The sequence below is a fragment of the Maylandia zebra genome, linkage group LG19 (genome assembly GCF_041146795.1).
Source record: "Maylandia zebra isolate NMK-2024a linkage group LG19, Mzebra_GT3a, whole genome shotgun sequence".
Lineage (NCBI taxonomy): Eukaryota > Metazoa > Chordata > Actinopteri > Cichliformes > Cichlidae > Maylandia > Maylandia zebra.
The window spans coordinates 25403128-25418539 of record NC_135185.1 but is presented as its reverse complement, the minus strand read 5'-3'; the positions used below and the strand labels follow the sequence as shown (position 1 = coordinate 25418539).

The 15412-nt window shown below is 39.4% G+C and overlaps 1 protein-coding gene and 1 long non-coding RNA gene across 6 annotated transcripts; one reads left to right on the top strand and one right to left on the bottom strand.

The window, feature by feature from the left end:
* Positions 1-1889: 1889 nt before the first annotated feature.
* On the bottom strand, positions 1890-7599 carry LOC143413904 (uncharacterized). Its single transcript, XR_013094464.1, has 3 exons — positions 7216-7599; positions 2422-2541; positions 1890-2338 (listed from the first exon to the last, which is right to left on the bottom strand). It is a non-coding gene; the product is annotated as an uncharacterized LOC143413904 (long non-coding RNA).
* Positions 3166-14569, top strand: LOC112429720 (cathepsin L-like peptidase). Of its 5 annotated transcripts, none has more exons than XM_024806239.2 (8): positions 3167-3418; positions 3686-3790; positions 3988-4130; positions 5444-5641; positions 5738-5929; positions 6002-6164; positions 7676-7781; positions 9683-10608. In XM_024806239.2, the coding sequence occupies exons 2-8, from the start codon at positions 3691-3693 to the stop codon at positions 9780-9782; spliced, it is 1002 nt and encodes a 333-aa protein (XP_024662007.1). In that variant the 5' UTR covers positions 3167-3418; positions 3686-3690; the 3' UTR covers positions 9783-10608. The 5 variants fall into 5 exon arrangements, with proteins under 5 accessions (XP_024662008.1, XP_024662007.1, XP_076733395.1 ...); XM_076877280.1 differs by lacking the exons at positions 5444-5641; positions 5738-5929; positions 6002-6164; positions 7676-7781; positions 9683-10608 and adding exons at positions 13147-13344; positions 13438-13629; positions 13702-13867; positions 13977-14082; positions 14262-14569 and having other exon boundaries at positions 3261-3418; XM_004540410.2 differs by lacking the exons at positions 3167-3418; positions 3686-3790; positions 3988-4130; ... (3 more) ...; positions 7676-7781; positions 9683-10608 and adding exons at positions 12125-12283; positions 12553-12657; positions 12855-12997; ... (3 more) ...; positions 13977-14082; positions 14262-14569.
* Positions 14570-15412: the final 843 nt, after the last annotated feature.

Here is a 15412-nt window from a genome sequence, read left to right as displayed (position 1 = left end):
CAAGACATGTTGAGGAGGTAATTTAGCCATTTGAATCAGCTGTGATGGATCAAGGACACATCTAAATCTGCAGGACACCGGCCCTCGAGGCCTGGAGTTGGACACCACTGGTCTAGGTTACGCATTCTTGTGTCAGGTTCCTTTTGTGTCTCCTGTGAGAGTCTGTGTATGTTCTTTAAGTTTTGTCCGTGTCTCCCTTTTCTGTTCCCATGTTTCATTCCATGTCTCCCTTGTCTGAGTTGTGCATGTTCTCCCCAGCCCGTCATCTCCCTCTCCCTCTGTGTCCCTCACTCCGCGTCCCAGTCATGTCATTGTTTTCCTCTCCCAGTTCCATTTCCACGTCTGTTCCTTGGTCCCAGTGTCAAGACTATGTGTCTTAATCTGCATGTTTCCTGTTTTATTTTGACAGTCTCTCATCTTGTGTTCAGTGTGTTCTGTTTTAATTCCTTTGTCTCGTTACGCCTTAACTCGTTCCAGCTGTGTTCCCTGTGTGTTTCCACTTCCCTCATCACCTTCATGTGCATTTATTGTGTGAGTTTCCCTTTGTTCATTGTCAAGATCGTCGGTTAACCTTCCCTGTGTTTCTATGGTCCATGTGTTCGGGGATTTCATGTTTCATGCACTTATTTTCCCAGTTCAAGTTTTATGTTAGGAAAAAGGAAGGAAGAAACTTTCTTTTGGTTTATGTTTTCGTTTTCAGCGACAAGAAGTGCTCGCTTTTCGTTAAAGTTTAATTCTGCCTCACTCATCTGCATCTGGTTACACACACCACAACCTCCACACAATCTGCGGCCTGGATTGTGACACTATTAGAGTGTTTTTTATTAACATTTATTTTCAAAAAGTGGAACAGGACAGAGACATTTATTTTCTTTCTTCATACATGTTGGTTGATTAGAAATTCAATAACAGTGTAATTCTGAGAACTGAGAAGGGAAAGAAATGGATGACAGTAATGGCAAAAACAGTCAAAACATGTTTGACAAGCTGCACTGGTTTAATCACAAGTTAAATTTTCCGTCAAAGTTCTTCCTCTGCTCGTGCTTTATGTTTAAAAATCACTCAGTTATACGGACATAATAAATGTTATGAGTAATCAGAGTGATCACAGTTCAGCCTTTTTTATATTGGTGTGCATATCATTTTCAGCTGCTTATGTTTTCTTTAGTGTCTAAAACCTTTAATTTGATTCTCTTTACAAATAAGTCTGACCTTTGCTCATCATCACTACAGGTACACATACAATTCAAGTGATATAGTTTGTCTTTTTTCAAATTTCTTTTTTCAAAAACAGTTGAAGAAAAAACTTCCCCTACTACAACAACTTCTTCTCTTTAACTTTGTCAGACATTCTTGATGAGATTTTCCAAGATATGGTAAATGGCCTGCATCTGTATAGCGCTTTTCTAGTCCCTAAGGACCCCAAAGCGCTTCACACTACATTCGGTCATTCACCCATTCACACACAGGCGATGGCAAGCTACATTGTAGCCACAGCTGCCCTGGGGCGAGGCAGAGGACTTCCGGACACTGACGCCACCGGGCCCTCTGACCACCACCAGTAGGCAAACATGGGGTTAGTATCTTGCCCAAGGATATTTGACATGCAGCCAGGAGGCAGCCTGGGATCAAACCACGGACCTTCTGATTAGTGGCTGAGCTGCTCTGCCACCTGAGCTACAGCCACCCCACAAGACAAACAGGAACTGTGGATTCAAAATTTGTGATGAGTAACAATTTACTCATCACATATTGACTTCATTTACTTCATCAAAATCTATAGTCTGTAATGTTTTATGATTTTTAAATCAAATAAAATGTGAATTTTGACCTTTGACTTGTGCTAACTTTTTTTATATCACTGCATTATTTTGTGACAAATTTGAACTTGTCATGATTTTTAAAATCTAATAAGACATTTCTCAGTGAAAAAGTCATCCACGGAGGCTCTACAGAGCAGGTTAATCAGCTTTATTTTCTTGGAAGCACAAAAGTCTGCAGAAAACTGAATAGAAAGAAAAATCACTCAAGTGCTGAATATCTCTGTGTGGATAAAAGTAGATTAATTAACACAGTTTCTAATGATAGAAACCACTGCATGGTTATTAAGTCACACAACAAAGTGTAACACACACAATCTCATGAACCGAAAGTTCACCAAGGAGTGGACCCAAATGCAGACACCAAGACGCAGAGGAAACTATTTACAAGAGTTATTATTTGACAGCAGAGTTTGTGAGCCAGATTAGAAATGGCTATGGGGAGTGGTGAGTGGAGCTGAGAAGGGAGCTGGATCACAGAGGGGGTCACGGCGAGAGACAGAGAGGCAAAAGGGATCCTGTAACAGACAGAGACAGAGTTATTGTATGGATAATGAGCAGTCAACTCAGAGTCTTTTGCTGGTGAGTTTATTCTGCTTACTTCCAGGTCCAGGCTTTGAAGGCCCTGAGGAAGGGAGGTCCGTGGGAATTTCCAGTGTATTCGTGGTATAATGGCAAGTTATGCCGCTACGCTAGTTACCGCCATGGAGAGCATAATGAACTGCCGAGTAAAAGCAGGTTGCACAGGTTTAAGTAGCTCTCCCACTGATTGCTTGCACATGAGCACTAGATGAGACACATGAAGCTTCACCCCAGTGGGATGGACAGCAGCTGAACACTGATGACAAAGTATATCCTTATTATCAAGGAACACATTACATTATAACAGGATTGGGCCAAAACAGGTGAAACTGAATATGCCAATGGAAGATCAAGCAGAGGTATCTATGCCACATTTCAAAAGGGAAAAAGACATTTTCAATGAATAAAATCAAATTTCAGAGTAGTGGCATTTAGAGAATAGTGTTTTTAAGTAGACCAATGGGAGAAATATACCACAGCCTTTTTTGTCCGTTTGAATAGTCACAATATATATCAGTCTAGGACTGTTTTGTCACTGAGCCCAGAAACACCTGCAAAAACTTTGTGAGACCAAAGAAGACCAAGAAATGCTGATTATCATGAAGGGTCCTCCACCTAATCACTTCAGTGAACAACTGTGAGAGGTGTAAAAAGCCAGACGTTCTGTGAAATCTTAACATTGTCAAATCCTGCAACAAGCTACTGAAACGCTGATCATGTCCTCCTGATGATTCATGACACTTAAGTTCCTTGTTTTTGCTGAGGCTGAATAAAACGTTTTCTTAAATTTGTGGCACTGTGCGATCCTCCTCTTAATGTATAGCTCCACCTTTTTCTATTTCAGTGCCTAACATTCCTTCTCTTCTTTGAAGAGCTGCTGAAAAACACCTGACTGACTGGTATGAAGTAATCATAACAGGTAGTCAGGTAAATAAAAACACCTCTCTGACACAGAGCTGTATCTCACACAGGTGGTTATTCTTCAGTCTTCACAACAGACAAAGACAACGAGACAGGTAAGTAGCTGCAGCACAGATGATAACACATAGACAGGTCCAAATACACTTTCAGTAATGCAAAGATTCATTATTTCGAGAAAGAATTACAGGAAGAGATTAAAAAGAAACTGGAACTGAGACAGAGCACATAGTATGGTAGTATGAAAATGACATCCAGCATTTTGACAGAAAATATTTTAATGCTGATGTGAAAAAGATCAGAAAATGCCTGTGTGATTTCCTGTAAGTCACAAAGGATTTCTGTCTTTTTCCGTTTGTGTTCAGTCAAGATGAAGTTGCTGCTTGTTGTTTCTGCTGTTCTGGCTGTATCCAGCTGTGCCAGCATCTCTCTGGAAGATCTGGAGTTTCACGCCTGGAAGCTCAAGTTTGGTGAGACAGCAGACTCTTTCTCTACTCTTATATTGAAGGTTTTTGTCAGAAGCTCTGATCATGCTTTGTGGTTTTTACAATAATGTCTCAAATGAAAGAAAACCTTTTAGCTTAAATTAAAATTTTATTCATTAATGATCGATTACACATGATTTTCTTTTATTCTGTTTCTGATATTTCACTTTTCCGACTGGCAGGAAAATCCTATGATTCTCCATCAGAGGAGAGTCACCGTAAGCAGATCTGGCTCACCAACCGCAAACTTGTGCTAATGCACAACATCTTAGCTGATCAGGGCTTCAAATCCTACCGGCTTGGTATGACCTACTTTGCTGACATGGTATGTGTAGAAACAGAAGCCAGTCAGGTTTCAAAATGACACATCAAAGTTCATTATTTGAATAGTCAAATTCAAATTCAAATTTTATTTGTCACGTACACAGTCATACACAGTACGATATGTAGTGAAATGCTTGGACAACTGCTCGTGACCTAAAGAAAACAAAAAAGGAAAAGGCTATGCATAAGATAGGAAATAAATATGAAAAATTAAAAAGGGTAAATTTAACTAGGAAGGAATAAGATAAAATATATAAATTAAAGTTGAAAATAAAATAACTGTACAACAAAATACACAATATACACAATATAGAACTATATAAGAATGTATGAAGAAATATAAATAAATATATACACAATAACAGCAGCTGTAAAAATATTAACTGGAAATGAAGAATATAGTGACCAGTGTTGTGCAATCCACATTATGTCTTGTACAGTGCAAATATGCTTAAAGTGATTTAAGTGATGAAGTGAAACCAAAGTCCAGAAAGTCCAGTGTGTGTGTAAGAACTGTATGTGTGGGTCAGTACTGTGTGGTGGTGTGATTGAGAGACCGTATCGCCTGCGGGAAGAAGCTCCTCCTCAGTCTCTCTGTGTTGGTCTTCAGGGAGCGGAATCGCTTTCCTGACCTCAACAGAGAGAACAGTCTGTTGTTGGGATGGCTGAGGTCCTTCACGATCTTCCTGGCCTTGGTCCAGCACCGCCTGCTGTAGATTGAGTGCAGGTCAGGGAGCTCGGAGCGGATGGTGCGCTCAGCTGACCGCACAACCCTCTGTAGAGCTCGTCTGTCCTGCATGGTGCTGTTCCCGAACCAGGTTAAGATGTTTCCCGTCAGGATGCTCTCTATGGTGCACGAGTAAAAGTTCCTGAGCACCTTGGAGGGCAGTTGGAAGTCTCTCAAGCGTCTGAGGTGGTAGAGACGCTGTCGGGCCTTTTTCACCACGGTGTTGATGTGACAGGACCATGACAGGTCCTGCCTGCGTGATGTGAACTCCGAGGTATTTGAAGCTGTCCACTCTCTCCACTGGGCACTCGTTGATGACGGGGGTCTGGTAGTTCCTCTCCTGCTTAGTGCTGAAGTCCACTATCAGCTCCTTTGTCTTACTGACGTTTAGAAGGAGGTTGTTCCTCTGGCACCAGTTCACCAGATTCCTAATCTCCTTCAGGTAGGCCGTCTCGTTGTTATCAGAGATCAGGCCCACTACGACGGTGTCATCAGTCATCAGTAGTCTTGATTACATTAGCATATAAGGACAAAAACAAATACATTTTGAATTTTAAAAAAACATGAATTTTGTTCTTCTTCATCAGGAAAATGAAGAGTACATAAAGCTGGTTTCCCGGGGCTGCCTCGGCTCCTTCAATGCTTCTCTGCCACGCCGTGGTTCTACCTTCCTCCGGCTGCCTGAAGGTACTGATCTGCCCGACACTGTTGACTGGAGGGATAAGGGATATGTCACTGAAGTCAAGGATCAGAAGATGTGTGGCTCCTGCTGGGCCTTCAGCACAGTAAGTCTATACAGGAATCAGTCTTCCTCGTTTTTGTAAAGCGGGAAACTTTGCTCAACTGTTGTCTGGTTTCAAATTGACTCATTCTTGTTGCAGACTGGTGCACTGGAGGGTCAGCACTTCAGGAAGACAGGAAAACTGGTGTCTCTGAGTGAGCAGCAGCTGGTCGACTGCTCTCAGAGCTTTGGCACCCACGGTTGTAATGGAGGCTGGATGTACTATGCCTTCCAGTACATCAAAGCCAATGGAGGAATTGACACTGAGCAGTCCTACCCTTATGAGGCTAAGGTAAATGGGCAGCAATATGTCAAAAACATATCACGTCAGCTCTCTTGTTGATGTAAATCACTTCTCAACTAGGATGGATCATGCCGTTACAACCCTACAAGTGTTGGAGCCACATGCACTGGCTATGCTTATGTGGAAAAATATGATGAAGAAGCCCTGAAGGAGGCTGTGGCCACCATCGGACCGGTTTCTGTGGCCATTAATGTTCAAGATTCCTTCCGGTTCTATACATCAGGTGCAGACATTAAAACATTGTTTTGAAAGTGCCAAGAAAAATATCTTCAAATTAGAGCTGGGCGATATGAGATTTCTTCATATCACGATATGTTTTTTTTCATTTCAGGCGATAAAGATATCTATCACGATATAAGCCAAATAACTATATTTGTAAGATTTAAATGTGCCGTTGCTCACAAGTAAAATGTGAAATAATCAGCAGCTTGTTTTTAAATATTTATTTCCCATAATAAGTTCAACAGGGTAGATGTACTTAAGGAACATGAGACTTTTTCAGATAAATAAAGGCAAATATTGCAAACTACACAAAAGGCAGCCGCTAAAGCGTTTAAGTTTCAAAATAGAACAAATGAAACAGACTAAATTGTCAATTCCACTTAGAAACAAAGTATTAATTCTAAAAATAAATCTCAGTTTGTTTTACAGAAGAACAGACAAAACTGACTAACTTTTGTCAGTATCAAATAAACTGAGAACTAAAAGGAAATTCTCAATCTCTCCTTGTTGTATAGCTTAGCTTTTCAAACAGTTTTAACAGTTACTTTAGTCTGACAAAAGCTGAATGACGAATTAGCGCTTCCAGCCAGAGACTGAGGCTACGTCCACACATACACGGGTATTTTTGAAAACGGAGATTTTCCGTTTTCGTTTAAAAAAAAAATCCCGTCCACACATAAAGGCAGAAATGAAGGAAAACGCTGCTATGAACATGCCAAAGCAGCAGGTGGCGCTAGATTCCTAACCGTGCAGAAATGTTGGCCAATCAGAAGTCTAGAAGCCTCGGTGGGAAAAAGTAAACAAAGCTGGGGCATAGAAGCAGAACCGAGTCGTATGTGTGGAGGGACAGTAACTGTGTATATGTAAGCATTTAAACACTGCAGAGAGTAGAATTAACAGTAACAGTATTGTAGAAGTTCATTTCACCGAAACAATAACGTGACGCACAGTGTGACGCATGTACCAGTTTATTGTATTTCCAGACTTGCTTTCGGCACAATTTACAGTGCACGCTACTCTGTTTTTTGTCAGACTTGAAATAGCCGAAATACCTTCAAACTACGGAACTTCTATGGCTCTTCCGTTCGACAATCTCTCCGGCATTGGAACCATCATCTGTTTTCTCTTCGGTCACGCTCGGTTGATTTTTCTAGTCGGCACACTCATTTCCTCCATTATGCGCTGGCTCCATTACCCGCTGGCTGCTTCCCAAACAAACACAGGTGCGGCTTGGCACTTGTGCTGTACGTAACAAGTCACGCGACGTGACGCTGCGGCTGTGATTGGTTCGGCTCTGCGCTACTGAATTTGGATCGGCTGACCTTTTTTTTTTTAAGAGGACAAGAGCGGCGAGGTCTATCGCGATAGCTTAATTTCTCTATCGAGTAAAAGTTATATCGCGATACATATCGTTATCGTTCTATCGCCCAGCTTTACTTCAAATAGTACAAGAACTGAGAAGTGTTTTATTTGTTCTTTACACCTGTCAGTCTAATTCACCTGTATTTAAAGGAGTGTATGATGAACCTGGGTGCAGCAGCACAATATTGAACCATGCTGTGCTGGTTGTGGGTTATGGTACTGAGAATGGACATGACTACTGGCTGGTCAAGAACAGGTAAATACCAGAGGTGGGACCAAGTCATTGTTTTGCAAGTCTCAAGTAAGTCTCAAGTCTTTATCCTCAAGTCTCAAGTCAAGTCTCAAGTAATATCAGGCAAGTCAGAGTCGAGTCTCAAGTCACTGGTGTAAAAGTCCGAGTCAAGTCACAAGTCTGAAACTTTGAATTTCAAGTCCTTTCGAGTCTTTAAAAAAAAAAAAAATGAAAAAATAATGTTGCAGTTATATGCTAAATGTAAATATTAGACCATGTAATTTTAAAATCTGTGTTTTTCTCAACACATGACAAAATAGTGAACTTAGAAAATATACACAAATTGTGAAATTGCACCTCTTTAAAATGCAGCTCAATTAAACCTAGCTCCAATAATAATTTTCACCGACAGTTCTGAGATAAGCTGCATGTTATTCTTGGATGCGGTTGTAGGACCAGCTTTAAAATCGCATGACAAAAATATCATACACATTAAAAAAAACTGTATCACCAACGTAGCCTGGACAACATTTGCTAGTTAGATGAAGTCAGCTATCTCATCTTAGCATATTTATATGCATATTTATAATTATACGGTTCTTGGAGTGAGTGCATACACTCATGAAGTTTAGTAACTTCAGGTCACTGCAACAAGCCCAGGTACAGTTTACCGACGGATGGGTACAGGACCTTGAAATGCACCGTGTAGAACGAAAGACCATCGTACGTATCATAAGTTTACCAGTCTCACAAATTGTCGTCATAAATACACATTCCTTAACCGTTTATTAATAGGACCTTTGAGCTCAACGGTAATTAATTAGTAGTGGAAATAATTTCTGGTACCCATCACAGAAATGTAGCAGTGACAATAATACTGTATGCTGTAATCGTACTGGGCAATTAGTGATACAAAAAACCTGTTTTATCCTGTGAATAAAAGTATATGTTTTTATCAGTGTACCATAATAACAGAAGCGAAACACAATATTGTGTCAGGATAATTTACTATTTATGCACAATAAATAAAGGAGCATAGCGCGACAATTTCTGTTCAGCGCCAGACTTGCTTGTAACCTATATCACCAATTATGTTATGAAAAATGACGTATTAACTACTAAAAAACACTGACCTTCGTGTAAATGCTTGGAGCAGACTAACCTGTGAGCTGGAGTGTTCTGGGACGTTATATTTGGTCTTTGAATGGCTGCAATCCAGTCGCGTCTTTGTTACTTTGGAAACATGGCTCGAACAATTTCTCTTCAACGACGTAATCCGATAACAACCGATCTCTTTACCCGTCGGCTTCTCGTGGCTGTCATGCGACCGGCTATTGCAGTTAATAATACAACGGTTTCTTGACATTTTTGTGTTTCTTTTTATCGCTGTATAACTGATTTTAATTGAAAGCCTGCGTGCGCTAGTACCGCTTGCCACGAGTTCCCAGAATCCTTTGCGGTTCTACCCGTGAATGACGTCACATTTTCAATCTCTATATAATATGCATGTTAAATTTTATATTTGGGGTAAAATATCAAGTCTTTTCAAGTAAACCGGTTCAAGTCCAATTCAAGTCCCAAGTCATTGGTGTAAAAGTCCAAGTCAAGTCACAAGTCTTAGAACATTTTTTCAAGTCAAGTCTAAAGTCATAAAATTAATGACTCGAGTCTGACTCGAGTCCAAGTCATGTGACTCGAGTCCACACCTCTGGTAAATACCCACAGGTGACGGTCATATTTGAATTCATGCACTTCATTCCTGCTAACATTCACTGAGTGCTGATGCACAGCTGCATATAAAGGCATCTTATTTGTGGTTTCACAGCGTAATACAGATCATTATGTCGCTGCATGCTGTTCAACTATTAGTGTGAACATAACTGAGTCTTACCTGCTAAATGTTGTTATTTTCTGTCTTTCTGTAGCTGGGGTCGTGGATGGGGACAGATGGGATACATTAAGATGAGCAGGAACAAACTCAACCAGTGTGGGATTGCTAGTGTAGCACTCTACCCTCTGGTCTGAAGTAGTGGAAACAAACTCAGCTACATTTGTTATTCCAGTTGAACAAAATGTACTCATGTTAATTTTAAACATCTGCTTACTTAAACATTTAAGATGAATCTAAATATATGTGAACATTTAAGATTAATTCAATCCAGGTTAGTGCTAGTCTAGGATTTTCCTCAATGTGGTCAAAATGTATAATTGTATGTCTAAAAAGAAAAAAAAAGTTTTGTATGGAAATATACTTTCTTCTGGTGTTTTATGGAATAACCTTTTAATGACTACAAATACATGTAAAGAAATGAAATATTTCAGACTGAGATGTAAACATTTACTTTTGTGTGTTTCACTTTGTTTCTAGTGTGTAGCTTAATAAGTAAATCAGTCCACTGTGAGGACAGATTTTATGTTTCCAAGAGAATAAAGATGACTGACTGGGCACATGTCAAAGGTCAGTCATGACAGGATTTCTATTTTTCTTTGTCATTTGGAGAGATGATTATGACAGTGTTCACTATTGGGTCACATTATATATATCCAATAATTTACTTTAATTAAAATAAACATTATATATACTTATTAATACGTTTTTGTCACTTTATTACATGTGCTAAGACTATGGCTTATAGGCAGGCTAAGGAATTATAGATTATTTCTGTTAGCACATCATAGCATAGTTCGGCAAGCCTTGTTAAGCAACACTGTTTATCCACATGCCATCTAACAAACTTTCTCTGGTTCCTCCAAACCACCTCAGAGCTCTACAAAAATGATTTGATAGCAAAGAAGACCTTCCACCTGACCTCACTTGTTCACAACATGGCATCATTTGTATGAAACATTGTGTACAAATTTGAAAATAAATGTATATTTTAATTGTTGTCTCAGATACTTGACAACACTTATTAACAAAAGAGTTTTGAGAATGCAGTTTGCACTAGGTTAGGTCCATAATTTGCTGCAAAACACAGTTTTTGTCATTTTTCTTCTCTACACCCCACAGTGGATTTAAAGAGAAAAAGTCAGTATGTGATTGTATTTAATGAAACGTGGTTGAAAAGCTTTGTTAAATTCCCCAAACTTGTTCATGAATCTCCGCCATGTGACAAGTTCACCTTCTTTATGCCCACAATGTCCAAAAGTCCTTATTAACTCATATGCAGTTAGTTCTGGTCAGTTGATGTGTTAGAAGCCAATTTAAACACTGTGCAGTTTCCAATTATTCCCTGCATATGCATGTGTCTACATGCCATAGTGTTTTTTATTATCATTTATTTTCAAAAACAGAACAGGACAGAAAAGGGCATGAAAGGTTTAACCTGAAATTCTCTGAAAGTGTAATTCTGGGAACTGCTGCGGGAAACATGGATGACAGTAACGGCACAAAAACTCTTTACGTTAAAACATGTTTCACAGGTTGCACTGGTTTATAGTTCAGTTTATGGACTTCACATAGTTCAGCCGCTTCTTTTCTTCCTCTGCTCATGTTTCATGTTTAAAATCACTCAGTTATACAGACATAATAAATGATATGAGTATTCAGAGTGATCACGGTTCAGCCTTTTATGTTGTGCATATCGTTTTCAGCTGCTTATGTTTTCTTATACCACAGCCTTTTTTGCTCATATGAATAGATGATGGTGACAATATATATAAGTCTAGAACTGTTTTGTCACTGAGCTCAGAAACACATGCAAAACAAAGAAGACCAGGAAATGCTGATTATCATGAAGGTTCCTCCACCTAATCACCTCATCAATACTTCAGTGAACAACTGTGAGAGGTGTAAAAAAACATTACATTATAACAGGATTGGACCAAAAGAGGCGAAACTGAATATGCCAATGGAAGATCAAGCAGAGGTATCTATGCCACATTTCAATAGGGGAAAAGACATTTTCAATGAATAAAATCAAATTTCAGAGTAGTGGCATTTAGAGAATAGTGTTTTTAAGTAGACCAACGGGAGAAATATACCACAGCCTTTTTTGTCCGTTTGAATAGTCACAATATATATCAGTCTAGGACTGTTTTGTCACTGAGCCCAGAAACACCTGCAAAAACTTTGTGAGACCAAAGAAGACCAAGAAATGCTGATTATCATGAAGGGTCCTCCACCTAATCACTTCAGTGAACAACTATGAGAGGTGTAAAAAGCCAGACGTTCTGTGAAATCTTAACATTGTCAAATCCTGCAACAAGCTACTGAAACGCTGATCATGTCCTCCTGATGATTCATGACACTTAAGTTCCTTGTTTTTGCTGAGGCTGAATAAAACGTTTTCTTAAATTTGTGGCACTGTGCGATCCTCCTCTTAATGTATAGCTCCACCTTTTTCTATTTCAGTGCCTAACATTCCTTCTCTTCTTTGAAGAGCTGCTGAAAAACACCTGACTGACTGGTATGAAGTAATCATAACAGGTAGTCAGGTAAATAAAAACACCTCTCTGACACAGAGCTGTATCTCACACAGGTGGTTATTCTTCAGTCTTCACAACAGACAAAGACAACGAGACAGGTAAGTAGCTGCAGCACAGATGATAACACATAGACAGGTCCAAATACACTTTCAGTAATGCAAAGATTCATTATTTCGAGAAAGAATTACAGGAAGAGATTAAAAAGAAACTGGAACTGAGACATAGAGCACATAGTATGGTAGTATGAAAATGACATCCAGCATCTTGACAGAAAATATTTTAATGCTGATGTGAAAAAGATCAGAAAATGCCTGTGTGGTTTCCTGTAAGTCACAAAGGATTTCTGTCTTTTTCTGTTTGTGTTCAGTCAAGATGAAGTTGCTGCTTGTTGTTTCTGCTGTTCTGGCTGTATCCAGCTGTGCCAGCATCTCTCTGGAAGATCTGGAGTTTCACGCCTGGAAGCTCAAGTTTGGTGAGACAACAGACTCTTTCTCTACTCTTATATTGAAGGTTTTTGTCAGAAGCTCTGATCATGCTTTGTGGTTTTTACAATAATGTCTCAAATGAAAGAAAACCTTTTAGCTTAAATTAAAATTTTATTCATTAATGATCGATTACACGTGATTTTCTTTTATTCTGTTTCTGATATTTCACTTTTCCGACTGGCAGGAAAATCCTACGATTCTCCATCAGAGGAGAGTCACCGTAAGCAGATCTGGCTCACCAACCGCAAACTTGTGCTAATGCACAACATCTTGGCTGATCAGGGCTTCAAATCCTACCAGCTTGGTATGACCTACTTTGCTGACATGGTATGTGTAGAAACAGAAGCCAGTCAGGTTTCAGAATGACACATCAAAGTTCATTATTAGAATAGCCATGAGTAATTTTGGTTACAATTTGCATACAGCAGCTTTAAAAATTACAGTTAAACCCCAATAATTTTGTTCTTCTTTATCAGGAAAATGAAGAGTATAAACAGCTGGTTTCCCGGGGCTGCCTTGGATCTTTCAATGCTTCTCTGCCTCGCCGTGGCTCTACCTTCCTTCGCTTGCCTGAAGGTATTGATCTGCCCGACACTGTTGACTGGAGGGATAAGGGATACGTCACTGGTGTCAAGGATCAGAAGCAGTGTGGCTCCTGCTGGGCCTTCAGTGCAGTGAGTATATTGGAATCAGTCTTCCTACTGTTATAAAGCGGGAAACTTTGCTCGACTGTTGCCTTTTTAAAAACTGACTCATTCTTGTTGCAGACTGGTGCACTGGAGGGTCAGCACTTCAGGAAGACAGGAACGCTGGTGTCTCTGAGTGAGCAGCAGTTGGTCGACTGCTCTGGCTCATATGGAAACATGGGCTGCAATGGAGGCTGGATGGACTCTGCTTTCCGGTACATCAAAGCCAATGGAGGAATTGACACTGAGGCATCCTACCCTTATGAGGCTGAGGTAAATCGACAGCAGTATGTCAAAACCATATCACACCAAATCTCTTGTTGATGTAAATAATTTCTCAATTAGGACTGGATCTGTCGCTATAACCCTGCAAGTGTTGGTGCCACATGCAGCGGCTATGTTGATGTGAGTAAATTTAATGAAGAAGCCCTGAAGGAGGCTGTGGCCACCATCGGACCGGTTTCTGTGGCAATTGATGCTTCTCAGATGTCATTCCAGTTCTATACATCAGGTGCAGACATTGAAACACTGTTTTGGAAGATTTCTTCAAATAGTACAAGAACTGAGAAGTGTTTTATTTGTTCTTTACACCTGTCAGTCTAATTCACCTGTATTTAAAGGAGTGTATGATGAACCTGGGTGCAGCAGCCTAGAATTGGACCATGGTGTGCTGGCTGTGGGTTATGGTACTGAGAATGGACATGACTACTGGCTGGTCAAGAACAGGTAAATACCCACAGGTGACGGTCATATTTGAATTCATGCACTTCATTCCTGCTAACATTCACTGAGTGCTGATGCACAGCGTAATACAGATCATTATGTCGCTGCATGCTGTTCAACTATTAGTGTGAACATAACTGAGTTTTACCTGCTAAATGTTGTTATTTTCTGTCTTTCTGTAGCTGGGGTCTTGGATGGGGACAGATGGGATACATTAAGATGAGCAGGAACAAACTCAACCAGTGTGGGATTGCTAGTGCAGCAAGCTACCCTCTGGTCTGAAGTGGTGGAAACAAACTCAGCTACATTTGTTTTTCCATTTGAACAAAATGTACTCATGTTAATCTTAAACATTTGTTTAGATAAACCGAAATATATGTGAACATTTAAGATTTATTCAATCCAGGTTAGTGTTAGTCTAGGATTTTCTTCAATGTGGTCGAAATATATAATTTTACGTACAAAAAGTAAATAAACTGAGATGCAAACATTTACTTTTGTCTGTTTCACTTTGTTGCTCGTGTGTAGCTTAATAAGTGGATCAGTCCACTGTGAGGACAGATTTTATGTTTCCAAGAGAACAAAGATGACTGAGTAACCCCCAGTTTCTCCTCTAGATGGATGATATTTTTGTTTAATTGAGACACATATTGACAATAGTTATTGCATAATTGACATTAAATGATACAATAGTATGCAAAACATTAAGTGATGCACATTTGGCTGTTCCTTTTCAGAACCAAAGTTAGTACATGTTAAAGGTCGGTCATGACAGGCCATTAAGAGATTTAAAAACAAATAAAAGAACTTAAAAAACGATCCTAAAACATACAGGTTGCCAGTGGAGTGAAATTAAAATGGTGGTGATGTGCTCAGACTTTTCTGCTCCAGTTAAAAAACGCTCTGCAGCATTTTGCACAACCTGCAGACTTCTAATGGATGCATCACATAATTGCCATTAAATGATACAAAACATTAAAATGATTAAATGATGCAAAACATTCGTAATGCACATTTGGCTCTTCCTTTTTGGAATAAAAGTTAGCACATGTCAAAGGTCAGTCATGACAGGATTTCTATTTTTCTTTGTCATTTGGAGAGATGATTATGACAGTGTTCACTATTGGGTCACATTATATATATCCAATAATTTACTTTAATTAAAATAAACATTATATATACTTATTAATACGTTTTTGTCACTTTATTACATGTGCTAATACTATGGCTTATAGGCAGGCTAAGGTATTATAGATTATTTCTGTTAGCACATCATAGCATAGTTTGACAAGCCTTGTTAAGCAACACTGTTTATCCACATGCCATCTAACAA

Excerpts from the sequence above, each read along its gene's own strand:
- LOC112429720 (XM_076877280.1), top strand. The coding sequence starts at position 3,691 with ATGAAGTTGCTGCTTGTTGTTTCTGCTGTTCTGGCTGTATCCAGCTGT. Across the intron at positions 13,630-13,701 it reads CCTACCCTTATGAGGCTGAG|GACTGGATCTGTCGCTATAA; the intron begins GTAAATCGACAG and ends TTTCTCAATTAG. Across the intron at positions 14,083-14,261 it reads TACTGGCTGGTCAAGAACAG|CTGGGGTCTTGGATGGGGAC; the intron begins GTAAATACCCAC and ends GTCTTTCTGTAG.